Genomic DNA, 27610 nt, shown 5'->3' with positions numbered 1-27610 from the left:
ATATTGGTGTGAGTTTTGAACTGAAGAGAAGAGGAGTAGATATAAAAGATAACTACTGAATTTCCATAGTATGTTAATGAAATAACCTTTTCTTGGCAATCTTAAACATGTATTAAGTTGTTTAGATGTATTGTGCGTTTATCATCCAAAATTCTTCAGATTCTAAATTCTGCAAGATTGTTTCCACAAGCTTGTAAACACCAGTTGATGTAGCATACTCATTCCTCAGGGCATGTAAAGCTGTACTAAATAAATCGGAATCACTTCGAAGATTTGTAGAAAGAATTTCAGAATACCCAGACTTGGGATAACTGTTTGCATGGCAATTCGCCTAAGAAAGTCTCATGTATTAATTTTTGCGATGGCTACTCATTCAGCTCAGTAAGCTATGTGCAAATGTGAAGTGCTGCAATTCCAGTCGATCTTTTGAGTGTAAACAGACTGAGAAGGTTTGAAACTCTGACTCTAATCAGCAGCAGTCACCAGAATCACTTAATACATTCAAACAAAGATAATATTTTGAATCAACAAGATAAACTACCTTGAATTCTACGAAAGTTCTGTAACCCAAATGAACCAAAGCCCTCGTAATTATAATTTCATCTTTACTTATTCTTCGCTGCAGATTCACCGATCAATCAAACCTGACCATGAAATCTTCCCAAATCTTGTTTGCTGAAGCACTTAATGTACACTGCCAAGAACTTGATTGGTCCTTACAGTCTTATACACATTTTCTTGCTCAAAATAATGTTACAACAACTCGAGGCGAGCAAGTACATGTGTGCAAATGTTGTACGAATGATCTCCTTGCATGACGTCACAAAATGCGCTAGACCCAGATCCTTTTGACTGGCTCTGCGACTCGGTAATGGTTTTTATTATAGCAATTTTTCACAACTTTGAAAATTCATAAAACATTGTGGTTTCAACCAAAGGCCAAAATATTTTTGGTATTATGATCAAGAATGTATCACAGTGACTATTATTTTAGACTGAAAAAAATTGAGGGGTTATAAGCACTTAAATTCTCAAACTAGATGCTAATTTAAAAAACAACCTTAAAGTTACGTCAGATTTATGAGAATGCTATGGTTGATAAATAACAAAATATATTAATGGTAATATTAAATATTGATCGATAACAAAAGCTTTTATTTTGATATGCAAATCTTTTAATAAATTCAACACGGATGGAAAAAAAATTTGTTTTGCTTTGAATGTACTTGATAAAAATAGTACTTGCCTGTTTATGTGTTTCTTTGGATTTGCAAATATAACTTTGGAAGAAGTTTTTACTGTTTTGACAGAGAAAGGGCCATTACAAATAGATTCTGTTCAGTGTTCAAACACACAACTTACATGTACCTGATCTAGATATTAAGTTTCTGTTTTCTTATTTGTGATGGCCATGCCTGGCACTAGCTTCCCTTCAGTCAGAACAAAGGCTTTTTAATTTTCTTTTCAATAAAAACTTTAGCATTATAATAGTTTATATAGTCACGTTTGAAACTTTAAATTTGATGAAAATTTGAAATTTGTGTTTTAGCAGCAATAAAATGCCTTAATTTCAACCTCTGTGCACTTGAATTAAAATTTGCCAACTATCTTCAGACTTCAGAAGTTTTCTGTGTGTTTATAATGTCTTAATTAATGATGATCATAATATCAATTAATAATATATTAATGATGCATGGTCATGATAAAACCCTGACTACAGTTGGTGATAAACCTTAATGCACAGAATAAACACTTAACAGCATGTTGTTTTCCAGGATTCCATGTTAAGAGATGTTTCAGGTTACATTGTTAAAAAAAAGAAGGTAAGACCACCTGAAAAAGCAAATTAGCAAATTAACTTTAAGTAATAATTTACTGGCTGTAAACTGAATTTCAACACAGATCCATTAAGCAACAACTGAACAAATAATTATTAAATACTTATAACTGTTAATAAATTCTGTTTGTTGTGATAAGTTACATACTTCTTTGACCTACCTTTCTGAAGGGGTTTTTGGCAGTTCATGTTATGGACTAGATAGACAGATGGTTCAGATATTATGGATTTAAGCTGGATATGAATGTATCCTATAGACAGCGTTCTTTGACGTCTCAGATAAATTGCCAGCTGGTACCAGCATACGTACTGTTGCATTTGTAGCTTAAACAAAACAAGACACCCCACTTGTTTGGAGAAGGGTTATGAAAGTAATACCACGGTGACCTCTTTTTTAAATTTTACTGCACACATTCACAATATGGATAGAAGTACATCACTAACAGTACTATTAGTATTAATTTACACTATTTACAGCACCTGTGACTAATTGTAGAGACCACCTCTTTCTCTGATAATAGAAGGTGTTTACCTTGCACGATAGTTTAAACCTTTTCATTAAAATATCAAAAGACAGCACATAAATTATATAAGTTGGTCTTAAAATGAACTTGAAATCAAGCTTTAAAACAATTAACTCCCTCTCTGCCTTTTGGACTCCTTTTTCATGTGGTCCATCCACATGTTCTTAATGTATAACCGGTCAGTGTAAAACACAGACTGCAGACTGCAGACCGGGGGTAAAATGCAGACTGAGGGTAAAATGCAGACTGAGGGTAAAATAAAATATTAATAATAAAAAACACAATGATCAAATCCGGATCAAATAAAGACGCGTACCCGTAATTTTCTTTTTCCAAAATCCCGAAAAACTCAAACCAAAAGACATTTCCTAGCCTTAGTCAAACATTATATTATCAACCTCGACTTTTTGAACCCCCCATTTTGTTGAACCAAGTTCCCACAAGGGCCCGAACTAATCGTAATTCTATTGCATCTTACCTTTGTTTACGTCTCGGCCATTTTGAATTTTGTTTACGCGATTAGGTCTGGGACCGACCAACTCTTGCAGCGCAATTCCTTCATCCTGTTTTCATCGACAAAGGTTTAATAATGGTCAAAACACCGCAGGCCTTAGTTGCTTCAAATGGCCTTGGAATTGTTCAGAACACAAGGCAAGCAAAACACGACAGCACAACAACAGGACAAGCTAAACTTGTAGGCATTGAGCCTAGTTTGTGGAAGACATTCAATTTCTGTTTACGACTTAATATATCAAGAGGTTTGTGAATTGGTATTTACTGAAAGGTGACAGTTGGCTATCCAAACACGAGAAATTATAACATTTCGGCATTCTCAAATAATCGTTAGTATGACCATTTTGTTTGAAGAGATGCCAAAACTCGACGTGTACAAAATTCAACTTCTGAGTGAGGCCTTTGCGTGTTTCGAGAGTCCTGATGTGGCCTTTTTACGAATACTATTATTTTATCCTTATGACTCGTTTTTTATTATTGATATTTTATTTTACCCTCAGTCTGCATTTTACCCCTGGTCTGCAGTCTGCAGTCTGCAGTCTGCATTTTACCCTCAGTCTGCATTTTACCCCTGGTCTGCAGTCTGTAGTCTGCGTTTTACACTGACCGATGTATAACCAAGTATTGACCAGTTTTTTAGATCTCGAAGGTAAAATATCAAGGTTATATTAAACACTGCTTTAAACTATATGATTTATCCCATTAAAGCCTGTGCCAGCTGCAACCAGCTATGAAAAGTGTTGGCCTTTGTTCCACTTCTGATGTCATCACCTTTAACAAAAGTGGCATCACTTATACTCACGTTCTGCGGGAGGGAAAGATCTTCCCAATGATATTCCAATTAGAGTGATTGGGTCAATGAAGCCTAAAATGTGTACAAAAATGCTCAGAAATTTGAGTGAAAATCTCAGAGCAAAATTTCCCTCGACTACACTTGGCTACTCCATGGTAAGAATTACCCGTCGCGATGATGCTTTCTTGGGAATTCTTGAACTGGAAGCAAGCCCAGTAGAAGGTCAATAACTGCAGCAAAAACATAAGAAAAGGAGAAAAAGGAAAGGTGCAAAAAAATCAAAAAAATGAAAAGCCTAGAGATGTAGGTCACTTATAGCTTTCTCATCCAAATTTTGATTTCTGCACATGGCTGAGCAAAAGTGCCATAAAAAATGTCATAACCCTTGGCTCTATATATTTTTGGACAAACTTTCAAATTAGTGAACTTTGTGGCCTAATTTTATTTGCTTAGCCTAATGTTCCAATATAAATGAAATTATACTACTTCAACAGGAAGCACTAGAAGACAGAGAGAAGCAAATCCAGTCATTACTGGCAGATAGAGAATTTGAACAAGCAGAAGTTGCCAGTGCTACAAATGAAGTTGCTAAGGTATTGTGAGGTCCTGTAAGGGGATTCTATAGTAAGATACTCTTTATTTCCTGGCAGGGCTTATTATGCGGTATTGTGTTGTACATGTACATGTTTACAAGGAGTATCATGATCATCTCATAGTTTTGCTTACAAGAAAAACAAGGGTTATGCCCTCTCACTTTTGAATTGAATCAAAAACACCGCCAAAACGGTGATGGATTGCTGCTACTCTTGCCATTAATTTGTACAGTTCAGACAACGTCTACACACACACTGTTTCATCTCTGCAAGCTGCTTACAGTAATGTATGTCAGGGCTGGAAATAACAGTCAGTCATTGGACATTGTGCAACCAAATTTTGAATATGTCCAGCCAATTTCACATTATGATCGGACATGATGTCCGAACATTTCAATCGCCAACACCAAGTTATTGTCCATCCATAATAGTTGGTTATATGCATTGTTGAAAGGCTTGAAGTTGGTTGCAACCGGTACAGTCGCCAATGCGGCTAAAATTTCATCTTTGGCGACCAAAAATTCTGGTGTAGTCAACAGCCGAAAAGACGTCTAGGTTCACAGGCTACCATAATGGCGACTACGTTTCTCTGTGTTGACATTTAATAACCGTTATTTTCTCAGACATTATGTCCTTCCAGAAATACATAGTGAAAGATCTTTGCTTCCATAACATTCAACATAAGAAAAGAAAGCAATCTATCCTTTTGCTTTGCTGTAAAGGATTCCCTCACATCAGAAAACCGGCAGGTATATTTTGTAGGTTGCAGGTTGCAGGTTGAAATTGAATTATAACTGGAAAACTGCTGGCACTTAATAACCTATATACTTGTCAGGGGTTCTTACATAAAGTAGTTTGCGTCTTTCACATAGTGAAAACACGATCAATCCGCTATAAGTACTTATCGATCGAGATGCTGAGACCAGTGAAATCTCTTCAAAGCCATCTGGATGGCTGCTCCACAGATTTTTCCATCGATTCCAGATTTGGCTCAGGTCTTCCCTCCACAACAGAAGATTGCCATCACAAATGAAGCAAATAAATAAAGAAATGAAATATTATAAAATTTTAACCGACAGAATATACTAGCACAAGCTCAGAGTGCTTTCATTTTGGTACTCACAGGGAAGAAACCAAATTCAGCAGATATTTCAGATGATATTTCAGATGTTTCTTCAAAAACAATAATTCATTGCAAGCCTAAAATCATAGGAATATACTCTCCTCCCATCACTTTGGCCAGTTTGGCACTTAGGTGGAAGCTATCTTTCTGAGTGATTGTAAACAGAGTCATGTAACAGTCATGGTACGTCTACCACCTGTACGTTTCTTTTAAGTGCCAGCAGTTTTCCAGTTATAATTAAATTTCAACCTGCAACCTGCAAAATATACCTGCCGTCGGAAAACTTGCAAATAGCTAATTGTGTTTGAAATTGCCCCATAATGCATTGCAAACCCTTGAGCATCGAGTATCTCATATATGCCTACCAATTGTGTCTTTTGTAATGCGTACACAAAATTAGCAGCCAAAAAAGTCTTGGAAATTTTTTTTCTCTACTGATTTTATGCATTGAGTTCTTTTCTGAATAAAATTCCACTTGATTTTTATCACTTAGTTGCCGAATGGCTACTCAAGAATTTTTTTTTAATTTTGGGCTCTTGACTCTGACAGTTTGAGCCATATCCAGGAGCTCATTATCATATTTAGGAGCCCATTATGGGCTTCTGCCATATCATAAAGCAGAAGTGTTCATCTATCCTGTACTTGCCAAACAAAGTACTCTTCAGAAATCTCCCTATTATGCATTACATGCATTGTAATATGCTGCTAGCCCTTCATGTATGTACCCTAAATAGAGTCAACTTTGGTCAGGAGCCCATCACTAGGAGCCTACAACTCCCATACTAAGTCTATGTCATGGTATTTTTACAGACCAGTCTATTTTTAGGCTGCTTTTCCCATGGAAAAAGGTCAGTTCTAGTCTATATGAGCACGCATTGGTAAGGAGAAAAATGGCGACCTCAGGTGGATGTGGCGAACTAATCTTCTGGTGAAATTATAAAGTCCGTGCTTGTGATTGGTCACTGAGGTTCTTGGGGGGGGGGGGGGGTCTGAATTCGCAGTAAATTTAAACTAAAAATAGATTGGTTTGTGAAAACGCCAGGACAGGAATAATCGAGGTAGTTGCACACTCCTAGTGATGGGCTGCTGCTTTAGAGGGACACAGTCAGCTGGAGCACATGCACATTAGATATCATTTCATAACTAATTTGCATATCACAGAGATGCAATCCATACTGTTTTCAACCAAATATGGTAAAAATGATATCATAGAATGAGAAAAGGCACACTCAAAGACAGGTTTTTCAGTAAACAATTGAAAATCAAGTAAAACACTGCGAAGATTGAAGTGGATTTCTAGATGTACTTTGATTTCAGGTTGAGGTGAACTTTTTTCAAAGTGAGAAAACTAGTGTCCAGGTCAGCGGGGTCCCAAAGCTGACTGTTTCCCTTTAATGGTAGCATTCAGTAGAAAACTAGGTTTACTTGAAGAACATATAATTAGGAGATAACTAGGAGAGATTGGTGTGGTCATCTAGTAGCATAAAGTCATCTAGTTAATCATAAATAATAAATAAATCAAATTTAAACACAGTTTTGAACGATTTGTATTGAAAATCTTGACAGTATGCTAATAAATTTTCTTATGCTAATTATTATGCTAATCAATTATGCAAATTAATATCCGGTCAAATTGATAAGATGTCCAACCGAAATGAAGATTTGAAAGGACACGTGTCCTGTTAAAGAAGAAAAATTATTTCCAGCACTGTATGGAGGTGATCAAAGGCTGGTAACTGTTTTTAGTCATTCAAGTAGTCAGGTTTGTTAGTTGAGCAAAACATAGATACATGTAAAGTTATACATGTGCCTGTATACAAAAATTGCCTTGTTCCTGAAAGTTTCAAAGACATGCTTTTACTTAACTGTGATGTACATAAATACAATACTAGAACTCAGAATTCTGTCCATTTGTCCTACTGTAGGACAAATGTAGACTGAGAAACTCTCACTCCATTTTCAAGGCCCAAAATTAAATTATTTAATTCTCTCGACACTGAAAGTCAGAATGCCTCTAGTATTGCTGTGTTCACCTCTAAACTTTAGTCATCTTTCTTGGTATATTTATTAGTATATTTTACTTCTCTTAGTGTGCTTGTGTGCGCTTTTTTCACTGTTTTTTTTTCTTCCTTTGCTTTTGCGCATTCGTGCATTTATTTTTGCATAACTACTTTTATCCTAAATTATCATTTTGTGTGCTGATGACAGCATTTTTGCTCTTTTGTGAAGTCTTAGGTATCTTTAAGGTACCTTAGTCTTTTACAAAAGCCTTATTGGCTTCCCTGGGCTTCCTTGCCTTATACATTGCTATGTTGTAAATAAATTCACAAATGGCAAAAATGAAACAAGAACAAGAATAAGTTGTGTACATAATGGCAATGATATCTCAGGTCTTTAAATTCACCAAGGTTATATTATATTGAAATGTGCTTATTTCATTGCAGGCAGAGGAAGAAATTACCAAACTAAAAGAAAGTCATAATGAGGTACAGTACATCTACATAGTATAAACAATTAAACAGAAATAGACTAGAATGAGAAAAAAGGAATTTAAGCAAATTTTTTAGGGTAAAGACTGAAATGGAGGATACATGTAGCTCTAAACACATTCTATAGGAAAGACAAATAAGATGTTAGATGGATGTCTAGGGAAGTACATGTATACTACATGTCCCTTCGTTTCTTTTGGTTAACATCAAACTAATTCCATAGTCTAGAGATAGAAGGGGAGGTTAGCAGTGTTCAGACATCAGTGAACTTAAACATCTGTTATCTATACTACATACTTGTCTCGTGAATATATGAAAGATCATACATTTGAACTGCGGAGAAAGATATGAAGACATGATTGATCATCGCAGTTATACATTAGACAACTCAAGCAGTAGTGAAATTTAAGCCTGAAAAAATTCAGGCTTGAACAGGATTCAAACCCATGACCTCATGTCTTCATATACTACATACTGCCATACTGTTAATGGTCTACTACACCATTCAGCAGTGGTACCAGCTTGAGGTCAGGGTAAACAAAAATGCAAGAAATGTATGAAATAGCTCCACTCCCTCCTCATTCTAGTGCTATTGTTTATATGCATGTGGAATGCAGGAAAGGTCTACATTTGTGTTTTAGTTAATTCCTTGGAAACAAATAATAATTTCAATCTTTTGGTTGAACAGGTCATTTTTGAGAAAAACAAAGTCATTGAAGAACTTCAGCTTTTGGTTAAGACAGCCAAGGAAGAAAAAACAGAGCTTCAGACACTGCTAGATGAAGAGAAAAGGTAAAAAGTAACATCATGGCACTGTTTGATTAAAAATATCAGAAAATTGATGAATCTTTTATTAGGGTATGCAAATATGACAGATTTTTAAGAAGCTTGTGTGTGTGGCTTGTACTTCAGTCTCCTCTTATACTTTCTCAAGTGAAAAGAGATTGGCAAATATTCTATCCGTCAAGTTGAAAATAGATTTTTTCAGGAAGCAATAAGAACATCAAAAAAGTCTAACACACCTTTGTAGTTCATCACCAGGCCACCAGGCCTTGGTCTTCAGTCTCAATTTTGTGGCCACAATTCCAGCATGTTCCTCTTGTGTGGTAGCTAGGATGTGCTGTCTCAAACTGTGGTGAATAACAGTTTGAAGCAGGTTCCATGTGAAACTACCTCAGCAATGACACAATATTATACAGTATTTCTTCTCTCGCTGGAAAGTATTTAAATTCTTTGTTGTTCCTGTCATCTTCACAGATGCACTTTTTATTACTTCACATAGCTTAGCATTTTGATGGAAATGTTGTCATGCAGAGTGTCCAGTTCCTATTTGTTCCTATTTTTTTGAGCATATTCCTATTTTCTCCTATTTTTTAAATGAAACCTATTTTTCCTATTTTTTGCTGATTAAGCAGCATGTGCTACAAAATTAAAAATGGATTTAAGCCTCAGGCATTTCAGATGTGGATTTAGCATAAAGTAATTGGTGTCATGACTTTGATGGTCTAAATCAACAAAAATGTTAATGACCATAATTAATTCTTTGTCCTCTGTTGCTTAATGGATTTCTGCTCATAACTTAGATTTACTGTTTGAACCATATTTTCAATCATTTTCTGCTGCACCTATTGTATCTACTAGTTATATAAATGTAGTTCGGGTGACTATGTTGTAATCTACAGATAATGTTCTGCATTAACCCATTGAAAATATATTAGGTATCCATACATGCCCTTCACTGAATTGTCGCTGGCTTATAGATATATAATCATATACTGGAAAAGCACTACCAAATTAAAGGATATTTCTGCTTCTCCTTCAGAGAAAAAAAGAGCCAAATTAAGGGTGAACTGTCATTGTTAAAGTGCTCCTAACCTCTAATTTTTTTTCTTAGCCGTCAAAAATGTCCTGTTTCTTTTGATCACGTTCATTTGGTGAAAAAATTATAGTTGCATGATCTTTCCTCAATTTTATGTGAATTTCCAAAATTCATAAAATACGAGCCACTGTGGTTCACCACCGAGTTATAAGGTGAATGGGTCTAAGTTGGTCTGTGACGTCGGCCGGGGAAGCCATTTTGTTTGGAGAGATGCTGAGAGACCAAAGAGACTGCAGATCAGAGGGATTGTTCAGAGGAAAAATTTACTAGAATGCCTGATAGGTGTCACTCACTCACTCATGCCCATTATGCCGGCTGGCATGTAGGGCAGCAACAAAGGTACCCCACTCCTGCTTGTTCCAGGCCAGTTTCTGAATGGTACCCCAGGTGTGATGGAGGGTTTTGAGTTCCCCTTCCACAGTTCAACGCCAGGTGTACTTGGGTCACACTTGTTTCCGCTTACCTTCTGGTGTCCAGTGAAGGGCTGTGCGGGAGATGTTGCCTGGCTCTCTTCTCATCACATGTCTGATCCATCTCCAACGCCTTCGCATGATGATGGTGCCCAGCAGGCAAGAAGATGTTGTTTGGAGATGGTCTCGGGCCAGAATATTTGCAGGATTCTTCTACGGTACTTGGTGTGGAAGGTGGACAGTTTGTTGAGGTCGCTTTCAGTCATCCGCCAGCATTCAGAGCCGTACAGTAGGGTGGAAAGTACACAGCTCTGGTACAGTCTTAGCTTGGTCTTGGTACTGTACTGGGATGATTTCCATATGTTGTTTAGCATTCTGAAGGCGTTCCTGGCCTGGTTGAGGCAATTTCTGATGTGGCCGCCTGCTCCACTGTCATGCCTGACAGTGGTACCAAGGTAGGTGAATTCTTTGGTTGTTGGAAGATCCTCTCCTTCAATTTGACCGGCAAGGGGTTTGGGACATTCAGCATCATCACTTCTTTCTTATTCTGGCTGATCTTCAGGCCTACTTCTTGTGCAAACATGCTGAGATGGGTGGTTTTTTCTTGCATGTGCTGATGAGTTTGTGAGACCAGAGCTAGGTCATCGGTGAAATCCAGATCTTCTAGGGTTGAGAAGAGGGTCCATTGGATGCCCTGTGGTTGGTCCAATGTTGATGCAAGATATGCGCATGATAGGTGTGTAGCTGCAAATTACAGTGATGTGGTGGCTCCTTCGTAATGTACATTTGTGCACACCATACCTTTCTTTGGTGATTAAGCAATGAAATAGGTAGGTTCATTTCGTCACAATACATTTTGCCAAGTGGGAACCAATTCAAGGAATAGTTTTTCAGTAATATGCCTTGAAAACTGTGTACTAATAATTGGAGTGTTATTATTTTTTATCGCTTTTGTCATTAAATCTCATATGGCTTTTGAACTAGAGAATACAGCCTCGTTGAAACTGAAAACTTGATACGTACAGGTAGTTGTGAAAATATTCACAAGCCCATACAATTGCTAGTGTCTCTCAGTTTGTCTTTCAGGTTCTGGAACACTGCTACTTGATGTTCCCCATTGGAATACATGACTCTTTTTTGTCAACCTTTGCAGTGACTTGGAGAGTGTTGTTAGATTTTGTAAATTACCATATCCAAGAGTGATGTTCCGAAACTGATTCTGGTCCTCTTGTGTCTACCACTGCTTTCAAAGTTTGGTGGAATCCCTCTCTTAAGTACAGCTTGCTAAACACTATACTGTGGCTGATACCTTGAAGTTCTTCATCAGTGGTTGAAACAGAATACCATTCTGTACAGCATAGTTTGCTTGCCTCATATCTACAAGTCTCAACTCCCCTTTGGGTTTTAGAACTTCAACTACAGGACTTACCCAGTGTGATGGACTCTTTACTTTTCCAGTGATATCCTTTCTTTCAAGCTCATCCAGCTTCTTTTTAATCTTATCACTTTTATATGCAACTTCAGCTACCCACAGTGATTACATACTCATCATCATCATTTTTAGCACCTGTGGTACCATACCTAATGGAGTTCATCTCTTCTTGTTTTGCAGGTCCTGTGGTGGAATCCTCTGTTGCTGGTGACATTTTGGGTTTGACAAACCTCAAAGTGACAAAATGTTCTATCTTATGGCACATCTGACACTTTCTTGTAGAACAACATCTATCATGACTAAAGTGGTGCACTTTATCATCTGCCTTTGCTTCTCTACCTTTGAACTGGTCAGCGCCTTCCCTGTATTCAATTCAACAGTATTTGCTTGTTGATTTTCCATGCCAGTTATCCTTCCTCCTGTTTGAGGTTTCTGGAAAGGTGCTTTTTGTTGGGCTCCTTTCAATTGATGCTCAAGTGAACATCAAGTGTTTGCAAGGCTTTTTTATATTCATTAGCAATTTGTCTTCTTCCACTTCCTCCAGTGGTCCAGGATCTTGCAAGGTTTTGAATAATTCTTGCTCTTCAATACCAGTGCAGTGTAAAAACAAACCTTTTTTTCTGAGCACAGTGAGTAATTCCTTTTGCCATTACGTGGTAATCAAAGGACTCTGACCAATATTTTCATTGAAGTGCTACCGAGGTTATGGTGCCCTTGCAGTCACATGGCAGAATTCCACTGAATTCATAACTTGCTGTTGCCATGTTGATTTTCGCAAAGGTACAGGTTCTCCTTATCCCCAGTGTTGTATTCGACCTCAACTGTGTCTTTTATGAACAGTGCATTTAAGTTAAGCGAATTGAATCCAACAACAACAACAACAGACATAAATCTCCTAAAACCTCTGCTATTCCACATTTCTCCCCTTCCACTTGACTGTTCTTATGTATTAGGTCATGCGGCATACACATAGTAGAAAAGCAGGACAGGTTATGTTTGACTATATTTTCTTTACAGGAAGGTGGAAGATTTGCAATTCAAGTTGGAAGAAGAGGAGATTACTCTTGGAGATGAACTACAGGTAGTTCTACATTTATGGATTAATCATTCAGTATTGTACATAATAAGAACAAGGTCTGCAATGACTGATTTGTAAGTTACCAGTGATTGTATAACTTGGATAACATATTTTTTTAACGTACAAACTGTAACTCTAATAAGTAACTAAAATTGTTTAAAAAGTTTCATTTAATTTAATCAGCCATTCAAGCCAACCATCCAGATTACTTCAAAATACGTGCTGAGCACCCACGTCTGTCATAGCTTACGTTAAGTGGCTAATGAGAGCACATCAAACTCCTCCATTGTTTTGGCTAATTTAAAGTCATTAAAACGTAATGTTACCTCTCCTTCAGATTGAGCAGAAAGAAATTGAAACTCTGGAGATTGAATTGAAGGAAAAGGTTGCCTCCCTTTCAAGAATTAAAAAAGAATTTGATGAAATGCAGGTATTGTATCTAGTTTTACAAATGAATGGTTCATCAGACTGTCTTGCAGATTCTGTTCATAACTGAGGAGTAATTTGTCAGAGATGCTCTAAGAACTTATCACTGGAAAAATGTGAAATGAGGTCACTGTAGCAAGTTAATGAATATGCTGTTTTATTTGGAGGAAATTTTAGCATAATTAGTGTAAAGGCCTGACTAAACTAGGAGACCTTGTAGTGGAAACATTGTTTCTTGTTATGTTTCCTGGATGGCCAAATTAGCAGAAAGCAAACAGAATGTTTTGCTGCCCTGTTGGCTAAACGAGAGGATTTTGTTTCAGAAAATCAAGGGTTGTGCCTGCGTGTAATAGCAGAGCACCATACATGTAACTATAGCAGAGCTCGACATTGAGACTGCTATTTTTCACAAATTGCGACCAATTGTTTTTTCACTGGTGACTAACTTTTCACACTTGGTCGCCCCAGGCTGGTCCGTAAGATATCTATGGTAAATTTTTGTTTTAAATTTTCATACTCATTGAATGAATGGAATGAATGTCAAAAGTATGTACAGTAGCCTTCGAAACGGTGTTCCTTTTAGTTGCAAAGTGAAATTGGCATCTTTCATCAACTACATTCCATACTAGCATCTAACATTTTTGAGCAAAAATTTCAAGCCACGCCCACAAGACAGGATCTTGGTACCTCTGAGGGGTTCTTTTCAAAATTTTCGACAGGCCCCCCCAGTTCTTTTTATATGGGAGTGCCCTCCCAGGATGCAGATGTCGGATTTCGCTATTCGGAATGACTTGAACATATTTGATTATATGTGACCCTCCACGGGAAAACAGGGATAAAGGTGATAGCATGCTCACAACACACTAACACAGCACACTTAGTGTGTCATAAGACAGGCTTTGTGCGCATATTTAATTCGTAGCACAATGAAGGACACACAATGATTTGTTTCGAAGATGTTAACACGCTAAACCTTTTGTTTTGATTAGGGTGCGTGAGTTAGCACGCTAGAACACGCTAGAACATGCTAGAGCTAAAAGGAACAAGGCGGAAAGTTTGCGATCTCGCTCTCCAAAAAGTTGGAATTTTATTATTTTACTCTAAAAGCTTCTAAATTAGCGACAATTAATAAAGAGCAACAAAGAACGGGAGAAAAACTTGGCATCCGTGTTGGACAACGAACAAAAGATACTATTATTCTGGATAACCTCAAACACAAGTAGAACATTTTTAAACAAACTGATTACCTTCCTTCCTTTGGAAAGAAATACAGCCAAAGAAAAAGTTGCTGTCTCTGATTCTCATCGGTGCCGAAGAACAACAAATTGTCGCATTACTGTACACATATGGTGTTGGTTACACGTGTTGGGAAGTTAAATGATGCAACTAAAGTTAAGTTTTCCAATGTAAAGTGTAAGCCTTAAAAAACTAAATCCTGTTGTAGTCATATTTGGATAGTTTAGATCAGTTCATTCGAGAAGAACAATTTTACCACCGCTAGTGGGAAGATTTTGGTGACGTGCTAGGCAACGAGTTGGGAACGTCTCAAATTTCATTCGCGAACAAAATAACTTTCCAGACATGGATGCCTTTGGCTTTTTGTTGGTTTATAATTATTTTCATCCATTTTGTAACAGTAACTTTTTTCGGTTAGTTCTGAATTCATAGATATTGGGCCTTCGCTATCAATTTTCCCTTTTCGGCTAGATGGAAACGAAGCAGACTGCAAAACGGCGTGTATTGACGTCCCAGAGTCCCAAAGTGCGTAAAAGCAAGTTGTTTTGTTTTGGCATCTTGTTCGTTGATTTCTGTGTAGCACATGTGAAAAAAACAACAAACATCTTGACATCTGCCAAGCAATAAGGCCAACAAAGAAAGGTTCTGTGACAAAACTGTGACCTTTGTATGTGTAATTGTTTGTTTTGATTTCAACATTGTGCAAATGTAAAGTGTCACGAAAAGCTGAATCTGATCAGATTCCCCTTGTCGTTTGAACAGCTGATTTTTTGTCGTGAACAGATAGCAGCAACCGTTCGAATGGCATCCTATCTTGAACGGATAACACACGGCAAGGGAACAGTTTTTCTCATGAGAGGTCAAATTTACTGTTCAATGTGTATAATTTTCTTTTTAATTGAAGCGGCGGCAAGAAATGTGCTTCACAATACAGATAAACATGACAACTGAATTTCGCCTTCTGTCGAAACGGCAACACGACAACAAATACAAGGATGAGTTACAATCAAATCCGGAAAATTACAGTACTGTTATTTTTTACAGACACTTGACCGACACACTTCATTTCAATTGCAATTGCGGTAAATAAATGGTAAGTAATTGTGTTGATCGATGAGCAACCACAATGTTGGTCAATGTTCTCTTTGCCTAAAACTCTTTCAGCACAGTTTTTGAAAGTATCGCCCTTTAAGCGTGTTGTGGCACGCCATCTTTTGTTTTCGAAGTTTAACACGCGTCTTTGTTTGACTGCATTGTTTTTGTGTGCACGCTTATTGTTCTTAGTGTGTCCATCCAAACAAATGAGTTTACTAATGAAGTGTGCTCCTGAACATGATTTAAGCATGCTAAAGTCAAATTCTTTTATTTCCAAGTGGAAGCGTGTTGTGAGCATGCTATCACCTTTATCCCTGTTTTCCTGTGGAGGGTGACATATGTACTTTAGCAGGACTTGTTATCGGTGATTGTCAAGATATGGATAGGCCTGATGTACACATAACTTTTTCTTTTCATATATGTCAAATCAGAGTAGATTTGGCTGTGAAGGCTGATTTGCACACCCTGCAATTTTATAATGAGCAGAACTAAAAACTAGTCAACACTGCTTTCACAGTGGCTAAACTGAGAAACTTGTTTCCGAGCAGCAAAATTTGTTTCCGCAACATAATTTATGTTTCTTATGGGGCTAAACTTGGAACATTTCCATTTGCAATGTTCAATGTTTCCACAATAGTGTTTCCTAGGTAAGCCAGGCCCAAAGTCTGCATGATTTCTTGCCAAGCATTAATTTTACTTTTATAGTTTGACCTGAGATTTGCAACCTCTCAAGACTTTTCCTGTGGAAGAGTAAAATCTTAAATACTGTAGCCCCTTCAAGATGTTTATTATTTAACAATGTTGTCTTCTTGACTGAAAGTCTACTATTGATTCTGAAGATCATTGCATAAAACAGCAGAATGTTAAAATCTATTAGAATATTAAAAGTTTACCACAAAGTTAGTTTGTCTTCAGTGTGTTCTATGGAACAGCATGTCAGTTGTCACCCCCTAAGAACCATGCTTTTTACAGCATATGCGAATGTGAAACAAAGAGCCTCAAGAGCCAACTAATGATAGATGTTCTTATCAGCTAAGTCATCTGTGTGGGACAATCTTTTTGATCTGAAATTAATCTTCTGAACATAGCCATTTACCTTTATCTCCTCTTCTGTTCTTGTTGTATACAAGACTTGACTATATAGTTACATGTAATATGCTTAATATTATGGTTAATGGAAATTTGGTACATTTTCTCCAGGATGAGAAAAATGCAGCTTTGGTGAAGATTGCTGAATTAAAGGATGCATTATCAGAGTCAGATACCGAAGTTTTGAGTTTCCGTACTTCATTGACTGAATCTGAGAACAAGATTAAAGAACTAGAGGCAACATTATTTGCTACACAGGAGCAGCATTCATCTGATACCAGCTTTAGAGAACAAGAAGTGACAAAGATTTCTGAAAAGATTGCTGCTTTGGAAAATGATCTAGAGGAACATACAAAAATCAAGTCCAGCCTTGAAAATGAATTAAAAACAACTGTAAGTATAGTTTAGTTTGTACATGTTACTGTACCTTTCAATGACACTCAACAGTCCTGAACAATGCTCTAGAAGCAGCTATATTTACTAGCTAACATTATTCTAGGCCACCTCTTTTCTTTTTTCTTTCATTGCATGAATTTTCATCAATCAACCAGGCTTGCTACAACTTTTGTTTGTGAAGGACTTGCCCAATCTTCCACCCCCTTTCCCTCTGCCCACTGTAACCACCAAGTAACTAGATGCTCTAAGAGTGTTTACTCAGGCTTTGAGGAATGGTTTTGTTTTTTTTTCAAAACCTAAATTTTGATTGTAATGATAAACAAGAGCTAATTTAAGTATCAAAGTCATGGAATAGCACATTCTTTATTCTTTTGACACCTTTGATGTTATCAATAGAACCACGTGAAATAAATGCACTTGTAATTTTATCGATTAAGACAACTGAGAAGCATTAATTTTCAAGAAGTATTGAAGGTAAACAGTGCTATTTGACCAAGATTATATCCATCATTGGTGAGCAAGTCTCCTAATAAAAGGCCAATTAAAGTAATTTAAAGTAATTTGTGCTTTCATAAGGTGCAACAGAGTCTGCAGCAATATTTTGTGTGAAGTTTCTTTAGTCACAAATTTACAATCTGACATTTTTTTATCCCACTAACTCAAGAAAGCAATTTTGAATATGAACTGTTTGGAAATAGACAAGCCACTAAGGAGAAATAGTACATTTCCTCTCTTTGTTTGAATCCTGGCAAACACATTATATGAGTGTAGTTTGAAAACAGTAGATGCTAGAGGCAATTTCAAAAGATACAGAATCATGGAAGAGTTTTTTGCTCTGAAAAAGGGAGAAGTGATGTTACCCAACATATAATTGCAATGCTGCAAGTATCCACAACCTCCACTTGGCATTGCTCAGTTGTCCAGTGATAACCTAGTTAGCAATAAATGATCATGAGGTTTTTTTTTTAGGAAGAACTTGTTACAGATATAGTTAAGAAATTAGACAAAGGTCTTAAATGGATACTGACATGTGTCCATGACATTTTTCTTAGAGCCCACTTAATGGAGACACCCAGATAATATAGACACTATGGCAAGTCCCCTTGGTGTCTGTATTAACAGGGTTCCACTCTATTTTGTTTACTTCATTTGTTGTATTTCATTGAAATTCGTTTGCACTACTTTTACTCACTACTGCAAAAAATAGATTTTTTAAAAAATGTTTTTTAAACATCAGTTGTTCATATTATGCTATGTTACACCTTTATTGCAGAAATCAGAGCTTGTAAAGACAAAGGAGGAGAATGAATCTCTGCACAAAATGATTGAAGGTATGTGTTTTGTTAATTTTAACAGTCTAGTCACTGGTAACACACAAGTTAAGAGTGCTGTCCTGTACTGCTGAGTACCATGACTGAGTCTGAAGAATTGTTGACTCTGCTAGAATCAAAATTGTCCAAAAACCAGTGATAATCCAGCTCTGTGTTACAGTGGAGCCCTTGTACAGAAACTTCTTTATAACAAAAACCCCAGTCATCCACATAGCCAAGATTAATAACATTAAAATGAACAGAACAGTTATTATCAGTTATTACTGATGTTATTATCAGTTATTACTGATATCATATAATAAGTGCTCAAATTTAAAAATTAAAACCCAATTGTTGTCCCTCTTTCAAATGCCAGACAACCAAACTTGTAATATTTGTTGCCCTGATGAACACTTTAATAGAGCATTCCATAGTTTTGTTAAATTGAGGCTTTTTTATTGACCATTTAAAAATATCTTTCCTCTTTAGATCTGACAGACAAACTACACACCAAAGAAGATGAATTTGCTTCTCTCTGCAGTGAACTACAAGTCATCAAGGATACTACTCTTGGTAATAAATATTTATTTTTTGGAAGTTATGTAGTAATGCTTGATTTTGCCATAATCAGCAGAAACCAAACTTGGGACTGTTTCTTTGTACATATGTCAATACTGTTCAAACATACTTCGATTAACCAGGCACACCTTGTACTTTGAATGAAAATATGGGTTGCATGACAAGTAAATACAAATTGAATATCGGAGAGTCCCAAATAGCATACCTGAAGAAACTTATCAAAAACCATTCTATTTAAAAACTACATGTATTCAAAAACAATAGTGAGTCTTGAGGCCATGTCAGGTCAAAATTAATCAGCAATTCCCCCTTTTGGAAATACACAACAACATATCTGTTTAGGATCTCATTCACACACCAGTTCATGCTTATAAATAAGTGTCATATAAGACGCCATATAAAACACTTCTTAAAAACAGTTGTTTTTTTTACAATCCGTGGCAAAAGTAGTTGAGATGGGTTCAACATATTGCATTGTTGAATAACAAATATGGAATTCTGCATTATTAGAGAGATTAAGCATGACATTACCTCAAATGGCAAACAGCAAAAATGAAACTTTTGCCATCTGTCTTCAGCTGTCTATACAGTATTGTGACAATATTTGTATTTGCGGTGAATAGTAGGAGACATGTTTCTATTTTTGTGTGATTAAGTTATTAAGGATTAGAAGAAAAGAACACAGATTCAGAGGTAATCTTTGCCATTTGCCGTTTGCTGTAAACGTCATGCTTAAACTCTCTATTATTGCTTTAACGTGGTACCCCAATCCTCCCCCACTGCCCCTTTCAATGTTGTAGTTGTGAACACAATCTGTGTTCTGTATATCAGCATTGATTGGCGGGGGTAGGGGACAAACTGGTCACGATATACCCAGCCCGTTTTATGAAACTCAAATAGGCGTAGAAGTTTTTGTATTATGTAGAAATGATCGTTAACAAACGAGTTCAGGCGTAGGGTTGAATAAAAACTGCTACAACAGACTAAAAACCAGTGGTAACCATGGTAAAATGCCACCATTTTACATGTACACGCTAGAGAAGAAGTACAAAGTGATCGGTGATAAACGTGTGGGGTGTAGAGGTGTAGTGGTCTACGAAAAATTCTACAGCAGTATGAGGTTCATAAAATGAGCGCCACTTGGGCTACAATAATTGCAACAAAAACAATACAAAAGGCTCTGTAAGGTGAAGTGTCTCAACACTTTTGTAGCTGATTGTAGTCAAGTAAATGCAGGTTGGATATGAATGTAAAGAGGTGATATATGTCAACAAATGTTTGTAGAAGCACTTTTAGTAGACACATTCATAACACATGCCAGTGAGGCTAACCAGCTTCTCTGAAATTTACATCTTAGTTTAAATTGTATTTGCCACTTTCAAGAAGACTAAATTAATAATGTTTAAAATCCATTCTCCAGTAGTAAACAACAAAATATGTTTTTCTATTTCTTTTAAGAACTTCAAAAGCAGCTTCATATAAGTGAAGTAAAATCAGAGAATCTCACTGCAGACAAGAATAAACTGGTTAGTGTACATTATTTTTACTTACCTTTGTAAATTAACAGATGCTGATTTTGTCACTCTCTCTAGCACAGTAATACTACACTATAACACTAACATTTACTTCTTAAAGTGCCCAGAACCTAATTTTCTACATTTTCTCGTGAATCTACACATCACCCAAAGGATTTCTATAAGAAAATATTTTGGTTTTAACAAGATGCAATTTTAAAAAAAATTGAAAAGTTTTAAATTTACTGTCATTTTGGTTCTCCATTTGCCTTACGTTTTGTCATGGTTCTCTCTGTAATGAAGGAACTGTGAAGTATTTATCAGGAAACAGGTACTTCAAAATGCTGGTAAAGAAGTCAACTTCAAGTGAAGTTTCTTTGAGTTTTGTGAAAAAAGTGCCTAAAAAAGTGCCAAAAGGAACAACAAGATGTGGACATTCAATATTTCCTTTATTTTCTAAATACAAGCAATGCCAATTTCATATACATTCCTTAATCTGCAGCAGCTGAGCCCATTGGCCATCATAATCAGTGGTATGGGTGTACTGTACAAAGTGTAGACTTACACAGATCATAACAAAATGTCCACTGGGTTTTTTAAAATCGCAAGACTTTGGGTTTTCACAGGGCTCTCACTCCCAAGTGTGCCATGTGGCACAAAATACCATTACATGCTCAGTATTTGGTCACTTCTTATCAGATTTGAACAGCAAAAAGGTCTTGGACTGATCTGTCATTTGAAAGCATAAAATCATACTCCCCATCTATATGAGACTTGATTAACCACCCCTACAAATTGTGCATTTTTTTTCCTCCTAGACTTTTAAGGTCAAGTTGATATCTGACAATAACCTAAGCTATAGTTTTGGAGTATACCTCAACTATAGAAGGAATTGTTATTTTTTAACATTTTTCTTTTTTCGTTTTAAATGCTTTTCAATTCAAACTGAGGCATCCTCTTTGGCTGTTAGTATGAAGTATGGTATCCCACAAATGATATCTTTCAAACGGTATACTCTGTGTGGTCCTTGGGTCTGTAGTTACCTTTTTACAAAAAGTGTGGTTTCCCCACAGGAGTGAAAGGGTTAAGTAGGTTTGGACACTTCAAAATTCAAAAAATAACATTGAGAGGAAAGAGAAATTGTTAATTTATAATAAAGTGCATTAGTTGTGTTATTACACATGTAGCGCAAGCTGGAGCTCATTAGGGAGTCAGTCTTGACAAACGATTACTACTACAAGCACAGTTGACATTAAATGCAACCAAGCCTTAAGACAATCACATTGGCATAATGGTTGTGTTATGAATATTTCTCCTCTTTAGTAATATTCAGAGGCTGGTCAAATGTGCCATTCTGTAGTTTTTCAACTTCCATGCATTTAGCGGCCAAAAGTTTATCATTTCACAATTGAGCCATTGGTGTAGGATAGTGGAACAAGTAAACATTGATGCTTTCAACCTTGTCTTTGTGGTACATAGCTTGTGGTAGTGTTGTACCAGTTTAAGTTAAAAAGACATAAGCAACCTCTCAAATTTGGTTATTATTCAAAACTGGCTCAGCTGTGGCAATAGTGCACAGCCTCATCCCAATGGTCTTTCTCAGTATGCACCATTGGCTGATATTATTTATTTTAACAACTTTTGCGTGGTGAAGTAATGATACATACGCGTATTGCATTATAGTAAAGCTATTTAAAATAAATACTAGCAATACTATTAAGATTAGTACAGCTCATTTTGGTGAATTGTACAGTGCCTAGAGCAGGCATGGATAGGCGCTATATAAATATTTACTATTATTATTATTATTATTATTATTATTATTATAATTATTATTATTATTATTATTATTATTATTATTAGCAAATCAATGATATAAATGCAGCTGCAGTGTGATTTTTTCTGTAGGACCTATAGCTGAGTTTTTTTCCTCTTTACCTCAACAGTTTCCTAGTATTCTTTTATTCACAGTGTGTCAATGAAAGGGTCATGGTTAGACTCATACTCATAAATCTCAGGGACTTGGACTTGATTCTGTCACTCTTCTAACAAAACAAAACAAAAAAACACAAAAACAAACAAAAACAAATAACACTGACTTGCTAACCAGCCTAGTGCTAACCTTTCAAAAAGCGGGTGACTGTATAATGGAACCAAGTAGATAAAAGTTCACACTCTTTGGCCCTGTTGTTACAAATGAATGTACTTTATGTGTTTAAACATGCAAAGGAATTGACATTAGATAAAGTTCTTATCAGCCAGCATTCATGTAAAAGTAATTTTGCTAAGTGAAAGTGTTACTGAAGTGCTGTAGGTATAACAACAAAGTAATGCACTGGCACGGCTACATTTGCTTATAAAAGGAAATTGACAAACCAATGCCTATGGACTCTTTCAGAGAAAGCACGAGCTGAACATCTCAGTAATAAATGGGTTTGGTTCTAGAGTAAACACAGTTCTGAAGATGGAAAGTAGAAAATTAACTCTGAAGTAATATTTCGAGTGCTGGAAATCAACAAGTTTTCTTTCTTTTGATCATTGGCCCTAGAAAGGAAATGGGGAATCACAAAAGGTAGAGAAAATGTCTTTGACCTCAGCTGGGATTTGAACCCACAAACTGCATTCATAGCTTGGAACTGTTTGGATGGCATCAGGATGGTGTAGTTATATCTGGCATAGCTATACAGTCATAAGTGACAGGACATTGGAACTGTGTCAACTCTTAAAACATGATTCACAGTTGGAGAATAGGCTTTTCCTGCAAATACCACAGTACTCTTCGATGTACAGGTTTACCCTCGCATGGTTGTAGCAAATTGTTTCAGTCCCATTGTTCTAGTGGTATAATAGAATTTAGAGTACAGGTAGTTAGCTTACACTTCAGTGCCACGTCTTCTGGTACTAAAGAAACATAGAATTTTACATCTGAGGCCAGTGGAAACTATAGGTTACAGAAAGAACAAAGTGCAATAGTATTGTTGTCCTACAATACAATAACATGCACTGTCTAATTTAGCAAATTTTAGTTTAGTGAAGTTGTTGCAAGACATGTGCAGGTCATGCAAAGAACCTGGTAAATGTATGCATGTTGAATACAAGGCTTAACCTGCAGTTTGAGAAATATTATAATGGTATTTTCATGATAAGCCTATTTTGTCCAGTGCATGCAGGAAATTCAAAATATTAATAACTTCAAATTAATTTGGTGCTCATGTAACAGATTTTACTCACTTAACTCACTGAAAAGTTGTACCAGAATTGTAAAAAAAATAGTCTGATAGTGTTACCTTTTACATTGATTACATTATTTATCTTTGTATTAAATGTTGCTATCTACTTGATTTTAATTATGCTGTAGGAATTACTCTAACTTTAATGATTCTAGAATGGAAAAACATATAACATAAGTTAAAATCACTTTGAGCCGAGCTTTAAGCTTTGTACTCCAGTTATTACCTTACTTACATGGCGTCATGTCTACCTGTATGACAATTATCACACAAGCACCAATCAATTGCTATGTTAATGATGCAGTATTAGTTGCTGCATGCAGTTTAAACAATTTTTTGCTGTGAATGACTGAGTAGCTATGCACCATTTACTGTATAAGGAAACTGAATGAGCATATTTCTGTCAAACATTTATCTAGAAATGATCAGTACCTCAGTCTATCATTTGAAATTCTACTGCAGGAGTCAGAAATTGCAGAATTGGCAAAGAATTCTGGTGATAGTTCCCAAAAGATGGTTTACCTCAATGAACAACTCAGGGAAAAAGACAGGTAACAAGTAGGCGTCCAAAGTAACCTGCATCCTTCATTTGATTTTCAATTATTTTTTTCACATTTCCAAATTTCATGTCTTTTTCCACACTAGGAGGTCTGTTCAAAATATACATTAAAAACCTGGACTTCAAGAAGTTCAAGGGCCAAGTTGTTTTGTTTGTTGCATGTAGTTTTATAACTTGCATTAGTGGAGTGTACCCTTAACACAATGTTTGTTTCTTTAATATTATTTTCCATTTTCCCTTTTCAAAAAAATCTGGTATACATCCTTTATATAGTACATAAGCATCATTCATTACAAAATCTGTCATTCTTTGAATAGTGTGTTACAGCTGGCCCAAATGAACAGAAAGAGACAAGTTGTCTTCCACTAGAAATGTCTCAGTTGGGGTCAAGAAAATTTGTTTGTTATAACTGAGAAGTTATTGTGTGATGGCTTTCATCTACACCTAGTTGATTTCTTCAGTTAAAAATCACATTTTCCAAAAGACGTTGGGTAAAGGTGGATTGTATTGTGGCTGTGTTGTTGCTGTAATTAAAATCATGCCGTCAGGTTTTATTCAAGTACAACAGACAATCATAAATCTCTTTTTATTATATCTATAATAATATTCCAAAGGCTAAGAATAGTTAAATACTGTAGTAGGGGGGAGAAACTTATAGTAGTTGATCCTTCTGAGGAACTTTAAGGTCTGCTTTGACTATGATCTTCATTTAAATGGTTGCTTATGATACAAGACTTAAATACCTGCAGAGACAGTTACATGTATCTTTATTTTGTAAACTTCCTACAGTTCTAAATAATTCTTTGTAAGAAATTATCTATAAAACCCAATTTGAGTGTCTTCTATATAGATTTTTTTTTTAGTAAAAATGGGAAAAAATATTATAAATATTTATTTAATTAAAAAACGTGTTCCACTCTGCCACTATAATGCTTCTTTGGTGATAAAACTGTAATGTAATTGTTACTTTAAAATTTTTTCATTGTTGAATTGTACTCTACTTTTTAGAGTACTGTTGTATATACATGTATACACCAGCAAACAAAGTATCAAATAATTTTAAAAAGGTGTTGTAACATTAATCCATGGTGACACAAGGGCACTTGGTGAATAAATATAACTCTAAATAAAACTCTAGTCAAATGACTATAAATGTACTTTTTAACCTGTGAATTGTGTAAGCAAGTTACGGGTTGTAGTGGTGGATCAGATTATGGAAATTAGGAATTGGTAGATCATTAATTTTGTTAATTTCCAATTACAATTCTACTGTTTTGCAGGCACTTTATTTTTAACATCTTTAAGACAATGTGTTACGTAACTGTGAATGTTGCACTGTTAGTTCAGATAACTCAAATTAAATAGTAGTTTAAACTTCTGTTAAATTTAAGGAAAATGTAAATGGAAGTTCGTTTTAATTGTGTTAAAATTTACAGGTCATTTGTTAAAGGAGAACGTGTTAATCTCATTTTTTCAGGCATACATCATGTAATGGTGATGTAGGTTCTAGAAAGGCTCACAAAGAGGTTGGCTTATATCTGTGAACATTGTCTTACAGCTTTGATAGTTTTAAAATAGCCTTTCTGCTGTGGGCATGAAGTGTGGAGAAAAGATCTTTGGTAAAGTTTTCAGTCAGAATCAATACTTTTGGTTAAAAAACTGTATATAACTGTAATTTTTCCTCTTTAAAACATAAGTGTTTTTATGACGAGAGTAATTTCTCTTACGCAAAGGTTAGGTCATGTCAATCATCATTCACTGAGAAATTCAATGGTTTGCTCTTAGAGCAACATGATTGAAGCAAAAAGGTGTTTGATCGCTTTGTAAGTGTGCAGATGCATTTAGTCATTCATTTGGCATTCTCGAGACAGTATAATATTAAATGAATTGTTCTAACCCTTGTACTGATGTCAGAATTATTTTAGGGTCACTGTTGTAAAATAATAAATTGACAACTTCCTGGGAATTGTGCTCTTTGATTCATTTCCCTGATCACTGGATTAGTTCTTATAGCTTTTTGTTTCTTGCATTTTCATTATTATGAAGACTGGTATTGTTACTAATTATTTTTAGTTACTCTTTTTTTCAAAATTACTATAATGTAGTATTTGTATATTAATAAATTAGAAGGAGAGTAAATACTGAATTTTGGTTAAGGTGGTATTGTGAACACAAAAATAAGACACCATTAAGAATTTTTTTGGTGGTAACCTCTGTTGTTTTTAATAATAACAACTGATGAAAATTGGAAATTTCTTTGCATACTTTAATTTTTTATTTTATTGTACCATTTACCTAATTTCTCCATTTAATGCAAAAATATTAACCTTATGGCATTGTGCTACAAAATGTTTATGTAATATTAATATTTTATATAACATCACTGAAAATAATATTGGATTGTCTGTTGTAACTTTGATTCACTGAGATTATTAACCATATCATTTACCTAACTGCACCATTTGCTGTTTATGTATTTCCCTGATTGCATGATGTTATCTATATATTTTTATACTTTTTTGACTAATGTGCCTTGCAATGAACATTTGTAACTTTAACTTTTCAAGTTGTAGGTCCTGTTAAATGTTTTTGTACATCTCTGCTGACCAATGTATAAAGCTTTCACAGTTGCTTGCACTCTGAAGTCTTACCAAAGTTGACAAGGCTAAAGTGTTGTAGTGGGTTTTGGGTGTTTCTCTATGATTGTTAGATTTCTATTGTGTTAAATTTGTATTTTTCCAGATCAGAATCTCATGACATTTTTTGAACTCTTTTTTGTAGGATTTTGGATAAGTTGAAATCCTCCTCAGCTGAAGCTCAGATCCAGATTGGTAGATTGTCTGACGATCTTTCACAAGCAAAGGTAAATGCTATAAAAAGTCTCATGTCAGCTTCACCTTCATTCATGCAAATATTGGTTGCAAATAGATCTAAAGTGCTTCCATCTGCAACATCTTAAATTTCCATATAATTGGCACTTCAAAACATGCAAATGGATTTAACAGTTACTGTTAAACCCATTTGCATGTAGCAGTACATGTACAATTAAAGACTACCTGGAACTAAAAGAAACCAAACACTGGTCTAATACATTATTGGTCATTTCTATATTTTCAAGTTTAGAGCTGTTCTTATTGCTGCATATTCTTGTCTGTTTTAGAACTTAGTTTTTGGCACAGATATTTACACTTTTGTAATACTGTGTCGCTGTCTGCATCTGCCACGGCATCGTGGCACAAAGTGGTAAACTTCAATAAAAAGACACACATGCATAACAAGGAATGGCAAACATGCATTGTCCTATTATATCAGACCTGGAGGTGAAACATTCCTCCCGGAGTGATTAATTTTTAAGTTTTGTTAGCAAAGTTTCTCATTTTGTTCTTTGCATTTCTGTCTTAGCACAGAATACCTTGGGCTAAAGGCTTTCCTACAGGGGTTGTTATATGGTAAACTTAAATCCCACTTTATTGACATCTCTCTCTGAAAACAATTGTCTCAGTCC

The 27610-nt window shown here is 35.7% G+C and overlaps 1 protein-coding gene across 3 annotated transcripts in view; it reads left to right on the top strand.

The window, feature by feature from the left end:
- LOC145462365 (uncharacterized) overlaps positions 1-27610 on the top strand; it is a 63130-nt gene that overhangs the window by 9204 nt on the left and 26316 nt on the right. For 2 of the 3 annotated variants that reach the window (XM_081445871.1, XM_081445870.1), the window contains exons 4-15: positions 1776-1823; positions 4162-4260; positions 7828-7869; positions 8561-8664; positions 12611-12674; positions 13009-13101; positions 16629-16910; positions 18187-18244; positions 18713-18796; positions 20261-20328; positions 24009-24097; positions 26887-26968. In XM_081445871.1, the coding sequence (XP_081301997.1) occupies positions 1776-1823; positions 4162-4260; positions 7828-7869; positions 8561-8664; positions 12611-12674; positions 13009-13101; positions 16629-16910; positions 18187-18244; positions 18713-18796; positions 20261-20328; positions 24009-24097; positions 26887-26968 (1113 nt within the window). The remainder of the gene's footprint in view (positions 1-1775; positions 1824-4161; positions 4261-7827; positions 7870-8560; positions 8665-12610; positions 12675-13008; positions 13102-16628; positions 16911-18186; positions 18245-18712; positions 18797-20260; positions 20329-24008; positions 24098-26886; positions 26969-27610) is intronic. The other variant, XM_081445872.1, reaches the window with a different exon arrangement.

This window comes from Orbicella franksi, chromosome 12 (assembly GCF_964199315.1).
Source record: "Orbicella franksi chromosome 12, jaOrbFran1.1, whole genome shotgun sequence".
NCBI classification, from domain to species: Eukaryota; Metazoa; Cnidaria; class Anthozoa; order Scleractinia; family Merulinidae; genus Orbicella; species Orbicella franksi.
The sequence above is the reverse complement of the archived record's forward strand: the minus strand, read 5'-3'. Positions and strand labels throughout refer to the sequence as shown.